At 41.9% G+C, this 16689-nt stretch overlaps 1 protein-coding gene across 1 annotated transcript in view; it reads left to right on the forward strand.

Moving 5' to 3' along the window:
- Positions 1 to 3007: 3007 nt before the first annotated feature.
- The window catches only part of LOC146441535 (uncharacterized), a 186467-nt gene continuing 172785 nt past the window's right edge, over positions 3008 to 16689 (forward strand). Inside the window, exons 1-2 of the mRNA XM_085049838.1 lie at positions 3008 to 3025; positions 3943 to 4146. Coding sequence (XP_084905964.1) covers positions 3008 to 3025; positions 3943 to 4146 — 222 coding nt within the window. The remainder of the gene's footprint in view (positions 3026 to 3942; positions 4147 to 16689) is intronic.

Consider the following 16689-nt stretch of genomic DNA (forward strand, 5'->3'; position numbering starts at 1 on the left):
TGCAGGTAAGATAAGCTCAGGCTGTGGTGGGTGCCCTGGCTCTGCAGACTCACACTGAGGAGAGCACAGCTGTTGGATGAGATAGACAAGGCCAACTTGTCTTCTGCTCAAGAGAGACATGATCTGCAATCGTCCTGCCCAGGCATGTGCTGCAACAGTTGTAGAGTAAGGTTTGCAAGCATAAGGATGGTGGGCAGCTGGAAGATGTGGGAACAGTTTTAAAGTGATCTCGGGAGCTGGTGGAACCTCCAAGGAAGCAGAGCAAAGAGATTTTGATGGCTGCCTTGGTGAACTGCTTCCCTTGTCATGCCAACTCATCTCATCACCACTCACCCCACTTCACTCGGCTCTCAAGGTCCACAGAAATGGACTATTCATTAAAAAGCCCAGAGATCATCTGCTTGTGTCTCTTGACTGGATTTCCGTGGCAGTAGCGCAGTCCAGCATGAAACCCCCCAGGATAGGTTCAAACAGATAAGCTCAACAACACACATCTTCAAACTCTCATCTTATGGAAATAATGTTTTCAGAGTTACCTGCTTTGAAGTGACTTTGTGCCAGACTGGTCTGAGCAGCTTTTCATGGGCACTTACAAATATTTCTGACTCTGAGAATGGTGGAAATCCTTCATTAGTTTCATAATATTATGTCTGATATCAAAGCTATCCTGAAATGATGAAGGACTGCTTTGTGATTGTAGAGATGGAATTTTTGGATGGAGCAACTAAGCTTTCTCTGGCTTAAGAACTAAAAGCAGACTTCAGGAAAGAAATCTCTTGGACAACTTGGCAATAGATTTTGTGTATTTCTGTATGTCTGATGTAATGAGGAAACAACCTCCTCCCTCTGGCTTTTTTAACCCTTATACAAAGAGAGCTGTAGTGTCCCAGTGATGAATGTAACCAAGAGAGTGAGAAAGAAGCTACTCAACCTTCAAAGATGTTGACTTGGTGAAAGAAGCAATAATGGTGTACCCTCTACAAGTTATTGCTGGTAGTTTCCATAAAAGTTAAGTAAATGAAGTCTGAGGCTCAGTTAAACAACATCTTGTCTGTCTTGTGTGCCCAGGACAATACATTGTTCGCTGTGAATAGACCACCCGAGGGCTAGTCATGTGTTTTGGTAGAAATCATAGCTTTGTCAAACAAAGCAAAAGACATAATTATCTTTTTTTTTTTTTTATTAAAAACCCACCCTATTTTAATTATTATTGTGCATTTCCAATTAGAAGTGCATTAAACAGTTGCCATTAGAAACTTAAAAGCATGAAAACAGCAAAGGGCCAGAGACAAGACAAGAGACAAAAGATCCTAAAAGTCACCCAGTCAGATATGGCTACAGAACAAAAAAAAAAATATTCTTAAATTGTGAATAGTTGCAGTACGAAATACATGATGCTTAGCTATGTCCATTATTGGTATTATGAGATCTATATTCCTTGGATGTCTGAAGTCTAGATAGCATAACGTTTAATACCTGTGAAATATAATAAGTGGATGCATATTGAGTAGGGAGTATATGCTGTCTCTAGGGAGTCAACAGGATTCTGCAAAGTGTGGAGTGGGAAGAAAAAAAGTGTCTTTGAAAGACCACTTTGTAGCCCCAATGCGCCTAAATAGAAAACCCCTTGAGATTTCTTTTTATGGTTTATATGCACAGGTATCAGCTGTTTTCATATACAAAATGATTGTAATCAAAGGTTCTGTTTGGGATGCTCTGTTTAAAACTTCTCTTTACCTTTCATTAGTTAGTTACTTTAAAGCCTGATCCTCTCCTGGTGGTGCTTTTCCTGTCAAACTGTTATGTGAGTTACAGGTTAGCCCTTGGAGACTGATCTCTGTTCTGCAGTGCTCTGTGATACTCTGACTTTCAGTGCAACCTGCTCTTATTGTGGAGCTGCTCTGTGTGCTTCACCTTGACACTCCTGCACCCTGTGGTCACCTTCTGCTGTTAAACATCTCTGGAGACTGGAGAAGGAATGTTTTAAGTTATGCCTTGGTTTCCTGGGTCTTCCCAGTACTCTCTTGGCTGATGTCTTGCCCAAATCACCTTTGCTTCTCTCTGTTGCATTGCTGGGGCTTGCTGTAGGTCCCTGATGAAAAGGCACTTGCAGGCACCTGTGCAACTCTGATGACATCAGGAAATACAACTCTTCATAGTCCAGTGACCTAGGCACCCTGAGATTTGACTGGGATGCTTTTTGTATCTCTTTTCTGTGAAAGAGAAATTAGTTCTGTATGAACTAGGAGAGACAGCTCTTTCTGTGCTTCTGTTGTGGTTGGTTAAAGACAAATCTATTGGCTGCTGCAGCACATCTGTAACTGGTGCTCCCATGAGGAGGAAAATACAGATAGAACTCCATCACTTTGGATGAAAAGATGATCTCTGTGCCTACTAATGATGCAGTCTGAGGCATTGCATCATTTGGATGCAGTCTCACTTCTCAGGAATTATGTATGTGACCAAGTCCTAGAATATTGTCTTGTTTTGGACTTTCTTTGCATTTCTTCTCAAATGGCCTTATTTTTCTATTATTGTAGCATCGAAAGTCTCAGGCAGGGTCCAGCAACCAAGCATGAGAAGGGCAGTATGCAAAGCAACAAGCAATCTTTAATCCCAAGCACATACAATCCAAGTGCTAGAAAAGAGGTGGTAGATAAATAAAGAACAAGAAAATATGGAAAAAAATCTTCACACAGTAGGTGTGGTACATCAGCAACCCAGCCTGGGAACTAGATCTTTAACATGCTTTACAGCAATGCAAGTTTTGGTCATATACTATTGATATTTATTGCTTTTAAAAATTATTATTATTGCTCTTCTGGATTGTACCTAATGTGTGCTTGGCCATTGCAATCTTCATCTTTAAGATGATGGGCTATCTCTTTTTTTGTCTGATCAGGGGAAATGGACATGAAAACTTAGGGAAACAAGGGACTAATCTGTGTCTGTATTTAATTTTCCAAATATTTATCTTGATCAAATAGGCCCCTAAAATTTTGAGTGGATGTATCAGAGAAGAAGTGTAAGTGAGCTGATTGCAGCAGAGTATCTTGCACAGTTAAAATCCTCAGGGCAAGGCCTGTTTCCACAAACACCTTTATCTCCTCCCCTGTATTGGGGAGCAGGGTTGCAGTGACACAGAGCAGTGACAGACACCTTCAGCTGCAAGCTTACAAAAGGTCAGTGAAATGTAAAGACAATCTAGAGCATCTATAGGGTGTGCAGTATCAGCTGGTGCTGGCAGTGGACTGTGGCAGAAAGCCAAAGCTGTTTCCCTGTCACATCTTTCCCCATCTTGGTAGTCAGAAGGAAAGAGTTAGTGGGGAATGAACATCCTTTGCTGTGCCTATAGGCTGCTTCAGGAAAGCGCAGTGGGGTTGTGTTTCAACAACTAGGTGTGTACACCACAAAATATAACAAGGGCTGTATATGATAGCTGGTGTTTTGTAACCCCAGTGACTCACTGTGTCTTTCCTAAGGAGAGAAAGTCACTGGAGCCACCTTCTGTGTCTGCCTGAAAGGCACACCTTTGCAGGTCCCACCTGCTGCTCCTCACTTAGCACTCGATAAAAATCTCCCCTCTTGCTCCTCTCTCCACTAACCATGTGCCAAGAAACATCCTTCTGTCACTGCTGGTTCCATGTGCCAGGTGGATGGACATTGCAGGAGGTTTTCATCATGCTTCTTATCAGCTCCTACTTCATGATGCAAATATCTTCTCACTGTCAAACCCTCTGGGAGAAATTGCCTTTAATTAGTTGATTCTGTGTAGGTTATCCAGATACACTCTTTGATAGCAGTGCTATCACCTTTATTTCCCAAGTAGCAGTAATTATTATCAAAGAGAAAAATAAAAAAGGGTTTTAGACCCTATGTTTAGACCTACTTTCCCACTCTTTTAGGCATAGGCTGGTGGCTTAACACTGTTTTCTTTACCAGGTTGTTTGTCTGACTGCGTTCTGGAGAAGAGCATCGTGTGCCGTGGAGGAGCTGGAGAGGGTTCTATTGCTGACAGATTTGCTCTGGCACCTGATGTGCGTGCCAGCAGCTATCTCATCAGGGGGACGTGGACGTCACTGTCACCATAGAGACAGCAAGGGGGATTCGGTTTCAAAAGGTGAAGAGGAGCTGGGAAGTAGGAAGGTAAGGCCGGATCTGTGTCTCAACTCATGAAGGATTTTAAAATGATGCTGTATTTAAAAGGATGCCACAGTACAGGAGCACTCTACTGAGTATTTATACATGTGTGGAGATGTGCATCTAAGTATTGCTTCCCATGCATATATTTTCATGAACTCCTTTGAATAGACTTGGGTGCCAAATAACCCAATGCAGGATTTTAAGAGCCTGCTAGTGTTTGGCCTGTGCTCCTCCAAGTAATTATTCTTTTGCAGGTGGTGTAAAAAAAAAAATACTTGAATTCTGTTTAAGTTTTTTTTTCAGAAGTCATGAATTATCCACTGCTTCAAGATTTTCTGTTTTGCACAGGAGCTAAGTGAGCTGTAGTGTGTTCTAAATTAATGTTGTTCACTTCTACCCCTTTTTGTGGTCTTCAGTTTTGCTCTGGCAATGGTGTGGATGTAAAGCAGTGGTGAGTGTTGATGGGTAAGGTGGGGATCAGGCATGAGTCATTGCTTAACCACATGGGACTTTTAAAGCTTGAGTCTATACTGGCCTGGGACAGCTTGCAGATCTCTCTGCCCACTCTTATATCAGCAGATAAAATCACCCCTCCTGAGGGCTTACCCGAGCCACTGTAGATATAACCTCAGTGTTGCATGGACTTGTTTAAAGCTTCAGTTTGCATGCTTATAATCCCCAGCAGGATGCTGACCCCAAAAGGATGTTTCTTGTACCTTGGAAGCAAAAGGTAATTCACAGGAATGGCTCTGAGGAGAGTGGTGGCAAGGAGGAGTGTATCCAGCAGAGCAACAGATCAACTCTTGAGTAATGCCATGTAAGCATTACTACAAAAAGGGTGGTAGAAGGCTTACAGGGACTGATAAAAGACATTGTCTGCAATGCCATGCAGTTCTAGGTACCACTGGAGAGAATGGGGCTGGGTACATGCTTCTGATCTTGGGCCAGGGATGCTCAACAGAGCCTTGAGCTCCTCTTGTCTCTGCCCAGCTTGCCACAGCTCCAGCAGGAAACAGCCAGAGCACAGCAGGTTTTTTAACCATGACACACTTGTCTTGACAGCTGGAGGAAGTCTGGCGTGGGAGCCAAATCTCCTGGCTTTGTGTCAGCTCTGGGGTATCTTTCCTGTTTTGGGAATTCCCCGCTGGGGAGGTACCACTGCTGTTTGGGGCAGAGCTCAAATCTCAGCCCCTGGGGCTGTCCACTCTGAGAGATGATTTTGGCAAGGATAAGTATTTTTTGCTATTTCTGAGTCTCTTTGACTTTATAAATAGCTAAGTGACAAGTAAAATTTTGGTATTCACCCTATGGCTGAATTTTCCGCAGGGATGTTTGCATGTGTGCGTAATACCATTTGTATTTATTATTCCTGCTGCTGTCGTCACTCACACGTTTTCTGCAAGCAGAACAAAAGGCTCCCTTTGCAGTCAGCTCATGGTCCAACTGCTGCGCAAAGACAGTGGAGGGCACAGAGAGTGCCTGGGGGGCACAAGGAATCCTTGAGATAACATTGCTTGGGCTTCTGTTGTCAGACCTCTACAAACCGTGATAATACATGTAGGCTGCATGCTAATGAGAGGCAGCCGGGGTGTATGTGAAGAACTGAACTGTCTGTTTACATGCAGCTGGGGTTTGCATTTTTGGGGATACCGTTGTTGGGACATGTAGGGAGCTGGCTGACTTCCGTAACAAACTGCATTTTTAGCTGATTTTATCTGATGGTTGCTGCAGGATCTTGTCTACTCAGATTTTAGTCATTCACCTTGACTTCTGTTTTAGGAGCCTTCTGACCAAATTGATCTTTAGTATCGATATGAAAATTTGTGCTGCTGAACTTTCGGGTTTGACTCACTTTCTGGGATCAGCCTATGTCTCAGTTATGGTTCACTCTCATCATTAATCATTTGATCATGCTTTTTTGAGAGAACGGAGACTGTGGTTATGTTAGATTCAGAGTTCATCCAGTTCAGTTCCCTGTCTCCCATGGTGGTGGTCTCCAGCTGTTTCAGCAAAAAGAAAAAGAACTCCTGCACTAGGCAGGAAGGAGATAAGCTCTCTAAGCTGTAATAGAAACCTTGCTTTCTTCTACAGACAAACCATTCTCCAAGAACTTGATTCCCAATTAAGATTACTACAAAGCCAAATGTTAAGAGAGGAGTTGGATACCAACATTATCTAGTGGATCTGATCTGAAATATTTTACTGGTGCAGAAGCCAGTTCTCAGTGGAAGGACTGGGCATAAAGATGGCTTGACCTCCAGCCTACAGCCCTGAACTTTGCACATTCAATCAGTTACTCCTCGACTAGAGGGGCTGATTAGCCACTCCTCTGGTTGCTCATCCCTGCAATCTGCTCTTGCCACAGCATGGGTATGTTTCATTTGCTGAGTGAGAATTGGGAACAATACATATTCTAACAAGCACCCAATTTTTCCTCCCTCTTGTTAGTGGTATGGGTAATATAATTCCTCTGCTATATATAATACCTCTCCTATAATACTTCTCACTTGACAGAGTGTATGAAGTGGTCAAGACCTGCATCTGGAAATTATGCAGTAACAATATATATTTTCTTCCTGCCTACAGCAGGAATATTTATATATACACCAGATCTATGCTATAGTCTTATGAGAAGGTACAAGAAGTAAAGCCACAGCAGCAATCTTGCTTTTGGTGTTATTCTGTGATATTGCCATGTCTTCATATGATTTTGTGAGGTTTTCTTTGGTTCAGGCTGTTAAGATTGCCTGCATTTGTGTTTTTGCTTTGAGAATAAGAGAGTACCTCTCTGCCATCATGCCATTGGGTTTGTTGACATGTAGCTAGTTTACCAATTTGTGTTGAAAAGGTAGGCAAAAGAAAATGTGAAACTGATGCTGGGCATGATTTCAGAATATAGAGATGTTTACTCACTGTCAGCATCTGTGGTGATCAAAGTGATCATTGCCCAAAATTAGATATTGTTTTCATTCTACACACTTCCACATATCCAAGCATGGGTTAGATGCTTGGATTTTTCAATTGCCTGAGAGTTCAATCCTTCAAGTGTACTTAAGATACTTACAATCCTGTTTATTTTGACCTATGCTTATTCTATAGGAGATGAAAGAAGCAAAATAACTGTTCTGAGTCCTCGGTGTTATTGTGGGGGTATACAATCCTTTCCTACATGAATCAGTGGACTTTGGGGAGTGTTCCAAGTGTGTCTAAATCCTGCTGTGCTGTTGGCCTTTCTCTCAGGTTGGGCCCCAGCCAGCAAGGATAAATTTTCAGGCAATCCAGCCAGGATTTTTCCATGTGATAAAGGGAATGATGAGGAACTCTAAGCTCTGAACAGATGACTCAGTGCCTCTGGTGCTGAGTTAGACCTATCACTGTACCGATTGCAGAGGCACGCAGTCCACACCCAATTTCATCCTCTGCCCACACACAAGTGTGTCATCTATCTGTGCATGACTGAGGTGCTCATATCAGACATGTTTACCTGGCAAAATTGTGGGAACTCTCCTGAAAGGTTATTTTATGCTTCTGACTTATAAAATATTTCTCTCTGATCATTCTGCCCCTTATTTGGACCTGTTGCACTTTCTGTGAGGTCCACTCGTGCATGTAGGTCTGTATGGGAGAGCTGTATTTGCAGGGCTGTTTGTGAGTCATGTCAGTCTAAGAAAACATATTGGGAGGGACCCAGTGAAGTAAAACAATGTATGGAATAGAAATGTGTCACTTTGCTTATTTTGGGTATAAATATTGTCTCTTAATGAGAAGCATTCCATGCAAAGATTAGTTTGGATTAATAAAGGTGTTAAAGGCACATGCTCTTTGTTTCTGTGCAAAACAGAGGATTAAAATGTGGCTGCATCTGGCATCCATGCACAAGTCATGCTAGAGTCAGTTCAATTCTATGTAATTTAGTGCTATGAAATTCATTCACCTTCACCACACAGAGGCTGTGGCATCATTCAACCAATAGGAAAAAGTGACTTTCTAGGCTAAAGGAATGTGAACAGGTTTATCTTACGATTTTATATTAAGCTTACAAATGTATAAGAGACAAAGCCTTCCGCAGCCTTGATGAGAACTTTAGTGTATGCTTGTGTTTATCTCTGAGATCAGGTACTCTAACCAAGGTTGTCTGGCTTTTTGAAAGATGGCCTCAAGCCATCTTTCAGAGCACAGGACATCCTTAGGCAAAGCATAATGAGGGTTTGTCTCAAAGCAAAAGTGGAAGCTGAGTTCTGGTTCACGAGAAGGTGGTGTCTAAGCTACCCTCACTAGAAGGGAAAGAGGAGATGTGATCTTCCATCTGGGAAAAGGTGTTCTAGGTGCTGCTGACAGAAAAATTGCTTTCTAATTCTAAACAGCCCAGAGCTGGAGGAAAGGGAGATTTCTTCTGTGGAGCTGGGAAAAGAAGGGAATAGAAACAAAAGGAAAATCAGTTTCCCTATTCTTCTTTACCCCTCAGAGGACTATGGGATCAATGCCTTCTGAGGAAGGGATACACAAAAGCATTGTGGAAGACCAAGGTTTAGAGCATCTATCATTAAATTTCTCTTGGTTCATTTTCCTTTTTCTGCCAGTCCCAAGAATTCCCAGAGTAAGCTGAAACCAGAAGATTTCAGAGTCCTACTGCTGAACGGAGTCACAGCTGAGTCACATCCTGCCTTACCTGACGTTGCACAAACGACCCAGAGAAAACGGCGTGATGTGACTCCTCTGTGGTAACTTAAATGAGAAGGATGGTTGTTGGCACACATTTCTCAACATGTGGTACAGCAAAATACTTTTTTGCAGAACTGTCAGCAAAGGCCATTGCAGAACAAAGGAGGTACAGGCATTAATCTGGGATAATGATGGACAAGAGGTGGCAGGAGGATCTGAGAAGATGTGAGTCTCTTAACGTGTGACAATTTTTACTGGAAAGCCAGGAATACAGGTTTGACTAGTTCCTAAATGAGTCTAAATTTTTTGGCTAGTATTTAAGAAACAACTTACAGTATTAATGGCAGCAATACAAAGGAAAAAGAAAGATCTTTATCAGTAATTTTCACTTTGGCTTTAGTTAATTTTTATATAAAAATATTTAAATATAATTGTGTAAGCATACATCACACTGTGTTGTTACTCTCCGAGTTGAAATGTTGTTACATAGGAACAGCAACAAATAGGAGCAAAGCATATTTCCACAAGATCTGCAAGTGACAAGAGGTGTTACTCAGGGCCAGCACTGTTAAACATCTTAGTTGGTGATCAACAGTGGGATTGAGGAGAGCCTCAGCAAGTTTGCCAATGACACCAAACTGTGTGGTGCAGGAGACATGCTGGAAGGAAGGGATGCCATCCAGAGGGACCTTGACTTGAGAAGCTTGAGAGCTGGAACTGTGCGAACATATGAAGCTCAAGGCTGAGTACAAGGTCCTGTGTGGGGACAATCCCAAGCACAAATATAGGCTCAGTGGATTGAGAGCAGCCCTGAGGAGAAGGACTTGAGGGTGTTGTTGGCAAGAAGCTCAACATGGGCTGACAATGTGTTTTGGGAGTCCAGGAGACCAACAGTGTCCTGGGCTGCATCAAAAGAAGTGTGACGAGGTCAAGGGAGGTGATTCTGCCCCTCTACTCTGCTCTCATGGCACCCAATCTGATTACTGTGTCCAGTTCTGGGCCCCCCAGCATAAGAAGGGAGCTGTTGGAGTGAGTCCAGATGAGGGCCACAAAGATGATCAGAGGGCTGGAGAGTCTCTCCTATGCAGTCAGAGAGAGCTGAAGTTGTTCAGTCTGGAAAAGAGAAGGCTGCAGGTAAACCTTAGAGCAGCCTTCCAGTTTCTGAAGGAGGCCCACAAGAGAGGTGGAAGATATTTTTTATGAAGGGTTGTAGTGATAGGATGAGAGATAATTGCTTTAAACTGTAGGAGAGTGGGTTTAGGTTAGATATGGGAAAGAAATTCTTTACTGACGTTGAGGTGAGACACTGGAACAGACTGCCCAGAGAAGCTGTGGATGCCCCATCCCTGGAAGTGTTCAAAGCCAGGCTGGGTGGGGCTTGCTGGAATCTGGTCTAGTGGAAGGTGTCCCTGCCCATGGTAGAGGGGTTGGAACTAGATGATCTTTAAGGTCCCTTCCAACCCAAACCATTCTTTGATTCATTGAGATGCAAACAGAGGTTGAACTGAACACAGTGTTGTGGTTTTGAACATGGGACTATCACTACCAGCAGCCTCCAACATTCGGGGTTTGAAGCACACTCACTTCTTTAGTGTAACAATTGCTGGGAGAAACTGAATTAAAAAAAAATCAAAAAGTTTTCCCCAGAAGTCAGAAACTTACCCCCTGTGGGTATAGGATGATGCAGCTCTACTAAAAACACCTGGTAACAGCTTATGGAGGCTGAAGTCCTGGCGCAATATCCCTTTTAACATCGACTGTTTTTCCTCCTATCACCTACAACTGTTTCATGTAAGAACAGGAAAATTTACTGCTGATACTAAGCCCTATCTGATTGGGTTTCATATGGCCTCCTTCTTCCATATCCGCGATCATGCAACATGTTTCACACCCACACACAGTTTCTCAATTTCCTTCACTGCACCTTTCAAGCATCCTTATGTTATATGAAGCAGCTGCTTGTGTTTAGTAACTTTCTGCACCTGTGGTGCTTTTGGTCTAGGACATGCAGTAGAATTTCCTCACTTGGCCATGTTGAGATGCAAACTCTGCCCCTGGGCTCAGTGCTGGAAAGTATTCAGTATGTTCAGTAGCACCATTTGCAGATGGTGTGAAAGAAGCTGCTCTCAAGGCATCTTGTCAGCGTCAAGGCTGAACATTCATGGTCCAACCCGAAGCAAATTCTTTGACACCCTGATATGAAACCAGCTTGTTCCTGTTGCCTGTGTGCCAAAGGAAGCTGTTTCCTAGTTGATGAATAGGGTATGAATTGTAAACTTCACATCGAGACTCATGTAAATGCCTTGCATGTTTCAGGAGAAGGGGAATTATGTGTTCCTGGTCAGCTTGCATCCAGATGGCAGCTTACAGGTTGAGAGACTTTTTTTTGAAGAATGCCAGACAGGTTTGTTCTTCATTGTAACTGAAGCAAAGGTTTTACCTTGCTGAAACTCTTCTAGGGTACTTTCCTTCTCACCCCAAATTTAATTTCTAAAAATGCATTTTCCCTATCACAGGAAACCAAAGACCCCAGTAGCTGTGCTCAGGAGCAGCCATGGCTGAGTGTGTGGAACCACTCAGATACTGTGCCAAGCTGATTATCCTGGGCCAGAGCTTTGCTTTTCCTTCCTGCATCTTTTCCTGCCCTGTCAAAGTATGTTCTCCTCCAGGGAATGGCTTTGCTGCAAGGATGCGTTTCCAGTGGCTATTCCAAAATCTAGTCTCTGATTCAGGCATGACAAACTCTAAGGGTTTGAAACAGGTCCCCTAGTCTGGATAGCTTGACTCAGACCTTCCCGACTTGTGTGTCCATGCTGTCCAACAATCTTAAAAGTTAAGCTTGGAGAGATGTCCAAGATTACACAGTGAACCTGAATCAAAACCAAGAGCTGAATCTAAATACTTTTGTTCAAGTAGAATGTCTTGGTTCCTGAAACTTGCCTCCTACCTGTGATTTTTCTCCCTGGAGGAGTGAGGGCAGGAAAAACAAATCGTTAGTGCTTTTAACACACTGAATGTCTGCATATGCTTTGTTGTGGAATATTGGGATATATGAGGTAGTGAATCTAGATCCATCTTTTTGTGAAGGTGAGTCCATCTTTGAACTCATTATTAAAGACTACAAAGTGGTTATAAATCTTGTAAGAGTGCAAAACCACTCTTTTGAAAAATATTATGTCTAGTATTTTTGCTGATGGAATGCCCAAGAAGACTCTTCGTTCTGATCTGTCCTATTGCTTTTCTATACTGTTGTTGTAAATGATGGAAAAAAGGAGACAATACAGTGAAACATCATTGTTTGGTTTATAAAACCACTATCTTAAATACTTTCTTTGCATGAAAAAGGAAGTACTTTCCATCCATGCAAAAGTGTGGACTTCAGAATCCCTAACCAAATACCATAGATAAGTCTGGTTTATTGGCATTAAACAGTGTATTTAGGGCAGAATAAAGTGCTAGGAAGTTTACAGTGTGCTACAGAGGGCCAGTATTAAAATGATATTTATTGGTCTAGCAGATAAGTTGTCATAGTTTAGTACAAGAGAAAGAAACAAGCCCTTAAAGATTTAATGTGCTGGCCTTGGCAGAGATGGAGTTAATTTTCTTCATGGTGTCTGGTATGGGGCTGGTTTGGATTTGTGCTGAACACAGGGTTGATAATATATAGAGATATTTTTGTTATTGCTGAGCAGGGCTTGCACAGAGCCAAGACTTTTTCTGTTTTTTGAACTGCCACACTGTTGAGGAAACCTGGGATGCATGGGAAGTTGGGAGAAGACACAGCCAGGACAGCTGACCCCAGCTGACCACAGGGATATTCCAGACATCATACTCAGCATGTAAAGTTGGGGAGAAGAAGGAGGAAGGGGGGATGGTTGAAGGGATGGCATTTGCATTCCCAAGTAACCATTACATGCCATGGGGCCCTGCCCTCCTGGAGATGGCTGAACACCTGCCTGCCCATGGGAAGCAGCAAATTAATTCCTGGTTTTGCTTTGCTGGTGTGAGCTACTTTTTCTTTCCCTATTAAACTGTCTTAACATCAAACCATGAGTTTTCTACCTTTTACCCTTCCAATTCTCTCCCTCATCCTACTGGTGGAGGTGTGAGCAAGTGGCTGTGTGGGACTTGGCTGCTGGCTGGGATTAAACCACAATACTTTATTATTCATATAAAGTGACATTGATAATCCATTCATCTGATGCAATTAAGTGGCTGAAGGGATTGTGTATGGCCAGGCAGTTAGAGGATGGGCTCCATGTGAAATTCAACCCATAATCCTGCAGTCATGCTATTGCAGAAGACCTTTGGGATCTCACAGAGTCCTGCTGGATTTTGCTTGAGGAGTGGCTTGCCCACACACAGCTCACTGCAGCATAAACTCCTGTGATCATCTTTGTTTTGTTTTCTTTGATCTATATTAACTGAAACACCCAATAACCAGTTGCAAGAATGCATGTGAAATATCCATCAGCTTCACTCATTCAACAGATGAAGATATTTCCTAATGGAGCTCTCCATTGTTCTTGAATCATCTCCAAAACCTCTTGAAAGACAAAATTTTACATTCTTAATTCATATATTAAAAAAAAAAGGAGTGGGGGGGAGGGGAGAGGAAACAAAGGAAAAAAGAAAAGGGAATTTTTTAGGCATCCTTTATGAATCTTAAGGATGCAAACCCCTTGCTTTTTCACCATAAAGATTACCTTCACCAAAGTGTAAAGTGTAATAAGTGACTATCCAAAGGCTTAAACTTAACCTATAGGCATGTCAGTAACTTCAAACTGAGATGTCATTCATTTTTGATTCATTAGTCAAAAATGGTGAAGAATTAATCCACCCTTTCTTGAGAAAAAGAGCCACATACAGTTGCCAGAGCTGCAACACAGTTTCCACTTGCAGCATGAAAAGTCTTAACTGGGAAGAGCATATATCAGTGAGCCAGGGCTTGAAAGGGGCATTTTGAGCACTATATTTTGCATTTTACTACTCCTGCCTTTCTATACTTTCTGTCGAGTACAGAGGAAAAACATGAGTTTGGTTCAGATGGAACAAAATTGAAGATCTGCTGAAGGTTTCTTCCAAGTCCTGATGTGAGGAGGCACGGTGGCACTGGCAGAATGACCCACTCACTTGTATGTAGGTCAGGGCTGTGTTAGTCCTTTCAATAATCTTCTGAAGTCTGAGGGAGAGACTGAATCTGCAAGAGTTTAACATGATCATATGCAAATCATCATTTAGTTTTGGTGTTAACTGTTTAGGAGATGAATTGATTTAAAGGGAAAGAAGTAAACCAGTGATGTTAGTTTTAATGTTTTCAGCTATCATGGGAAAAACACACAAGAAAACATCACCTGAAATAAACATGCTATATAAATAATTCTTGTCACTTACTGTCCAACCTGGGACATATCGCTGTGAGTACTAGTACTCCATGAAGGTCACTTCTGCACTTTCCACCATCTTCTAAGGACTTCCTGAGGTTTCTAGTTGTCCCTACATTTTGGATGAGACTTATGTAGTATTGACAGCGTGGTGTCAAGTTTTCCAGACCCACTGGTGGTCTTCTCATTGATTCCAGTGGGCTCCATGCCTTATTTGACTTCTGCAGAGCACCATGTATGCTGTGGTGGGACAGTCTGCAGTGACAAAATCAGGCTGGTCTCAAAAATTGCTACTCACTAATGGCTGGAAGTTGCTACTGCTCCACCAAGAAATTTGTGATCACTGTTTTGGGTAGGTGGTAAACCTTTCACTTGAAGCAAAAGCAGTAGCAAATGATGACTGGTAAGGATTTTTCATCTGTCAGTTTTAAGTTGTGATTCTGTTAAATAGCTAACCCCTGGTCAAGAAATGAATAGGCATGAATTAGGGTGACAAGAAAGTGTATACAATCTCTTGATATAGCAGCACCCTATTTAACTCTGCTGTTAACATTTGCATGAGAAAACCCTCTGTTTTTTAGGCTAGGAAAAAATCACATTGAAATTCTGGGTGGAAAAGAGCTTATTATTTGAACTGTCTTGTGTCCACTTTATTGCTTTTAGTTTTTAGAGTGTGACTGATCAGCAGTATGTATTGCTGTGGCTAGCACAGGTTTTTCCCATGAGAATTTTTCTTTTGTTTTATAAATAAAGATAAAGTTTGGATGTTATTTGAACAGTGTCCCAGAACTTGGGCAGTGCAGGCCTGGCCAATCAGGCCTAGGGGGAGGCTTCTGACCGACCAATCTGGGTGACTTTTGAGAACTCTATATATGTGATGAAATCAAAACAATAAAGGTCATTCCTTCTTGCCACTGAGAACTGGTGCCTTCATTACTCTGCTAGCTGCTCAACAGCGACATATCTGAAACTGCTTTCTTTACCAAATGAGAAATAGTTCTCTCAAGTCAGTGAAATGATACCAAACTGAAACCACTGAAAATATTTTAGAATGAGTTCCTTAAGCCCTTAACTCTATGTATAAGGGAGGGAGGAAGGATGAGGGATCAGAAAAAATGAAGTGTAATCATGTGGCTGTTGAGCTGCTAGCAGAGAAAAAGACCCGAGTTCTCAGTGTGACAAGAAAGAAGTTTATTATTTTGATTTCAATATATATAGACTTTTCAGAGGTCGCCCAGATTGGTCAGTCAGAAATCTCCCCCTAGGCCTGATTGGCCAGGCCTGAACTGTCCAAATCTCAAGACACTGTTTAAAAAACATCTAAACTTTATCTTTGTTTATAAAACACAGAAGAATGTTCTCACGGGGAAGACCTGTGCTAGCCACATAATCATGTCTTTTTAGTTCTGTAGAAATTTTCACATGCTCTCTTATTATAAATGTTCTCAGCTGGGAGTGAGTTTATACATTAGTCTGCTGCATTCAATAAGGTAATTCATGCAAACAGAAAGTGTGTGCATAAATGTTCTCCAGGATCAAGACCTATAAATTACAGACTTCTTCCTCATTTAATGTCTTCCACTTAATATTGAAGATGTTTTTAAATTCTAATAATTGTCCAAACCAAATCCTAACTAGGCAATCAATGAGCTTATAGACTGTAGTGTCTTAAATGAGTAAATTATGTGTTTTGTAGTGTTGCTCTTCAAACCCTTTTCTGCATTAGTGAAAAATGCAGTATTAAAAGCTATTTTCAGATTGGGTGCAACCCAAGCAAGCAAAAGCCAAGAAATCCAAACCTCAGTTATTCTCCTAACATAGCAAATGACGCTCAGAAAACATCTCCTTCTGGCTCTACTTACCCACTTTTCAAGTGAAACTGGCTCTTCCAAGATAGGTTATCAAAATGTTAGTATGCCACTAAAACCTCAAAAAACTTCACTGATCTCTAAGCCTTTTGATGACTCTGTGTGGAAAGGCAAATTCACTGCTTTTTTACTTCCAGACTGCACCAATGCAAAACTGGACAGCTAGGTGTGGGGTAGCAAGTTCTACCCAAATGAGTGAGAAGGAATCAGGACTGTCCTGCTCTTCTCCAAGGCAGTGCACAGCTGAGAAGGCACATAACACAATGTGTGGGCATCCTCTCTGGATGTGGGCTGGGTTGCTGGACACGGTAGTATGTCTCTTTCCTGGTTCTAAATCCTCAAATCATTGCTGGATGCTACCTGAGGGAAGTTTTATTTTATTTTTTTTTGGGGGGGGCGTTTTGTGTGCATGTGTGTGTTTTTTGTTTTTGTTTGTTTGTTTTGTTTTAATTAGCTATACCTATTGCAATATGGAATTGGTGGTAAATTCTGTTCTAGGTCTCACAGTGTCAATCAATGCAGTTTTTCACTTTGTTCTGTTGGTGGAGGAACATAAATATTTTCAGATTCTTATTTTATGGGACTGGCAGTAAACTTTAATGTCGTTATGGAGGTATAGTTTCAGCATATGT

Source organism: Lichenostomus cassidix, chromosome 2 (assembly GCF_008360975.1).
Source record: "Lichenostomus cassidix isolate B80296 chromosome 2, HeHo_3.0, whole genome shotgun sequence".
NCBI lineage: Eukaryota > Metazoa > Chordata > Aves > Passeriformes > Meliphagidae > Lichenostomus > Lichenostomus cassidix.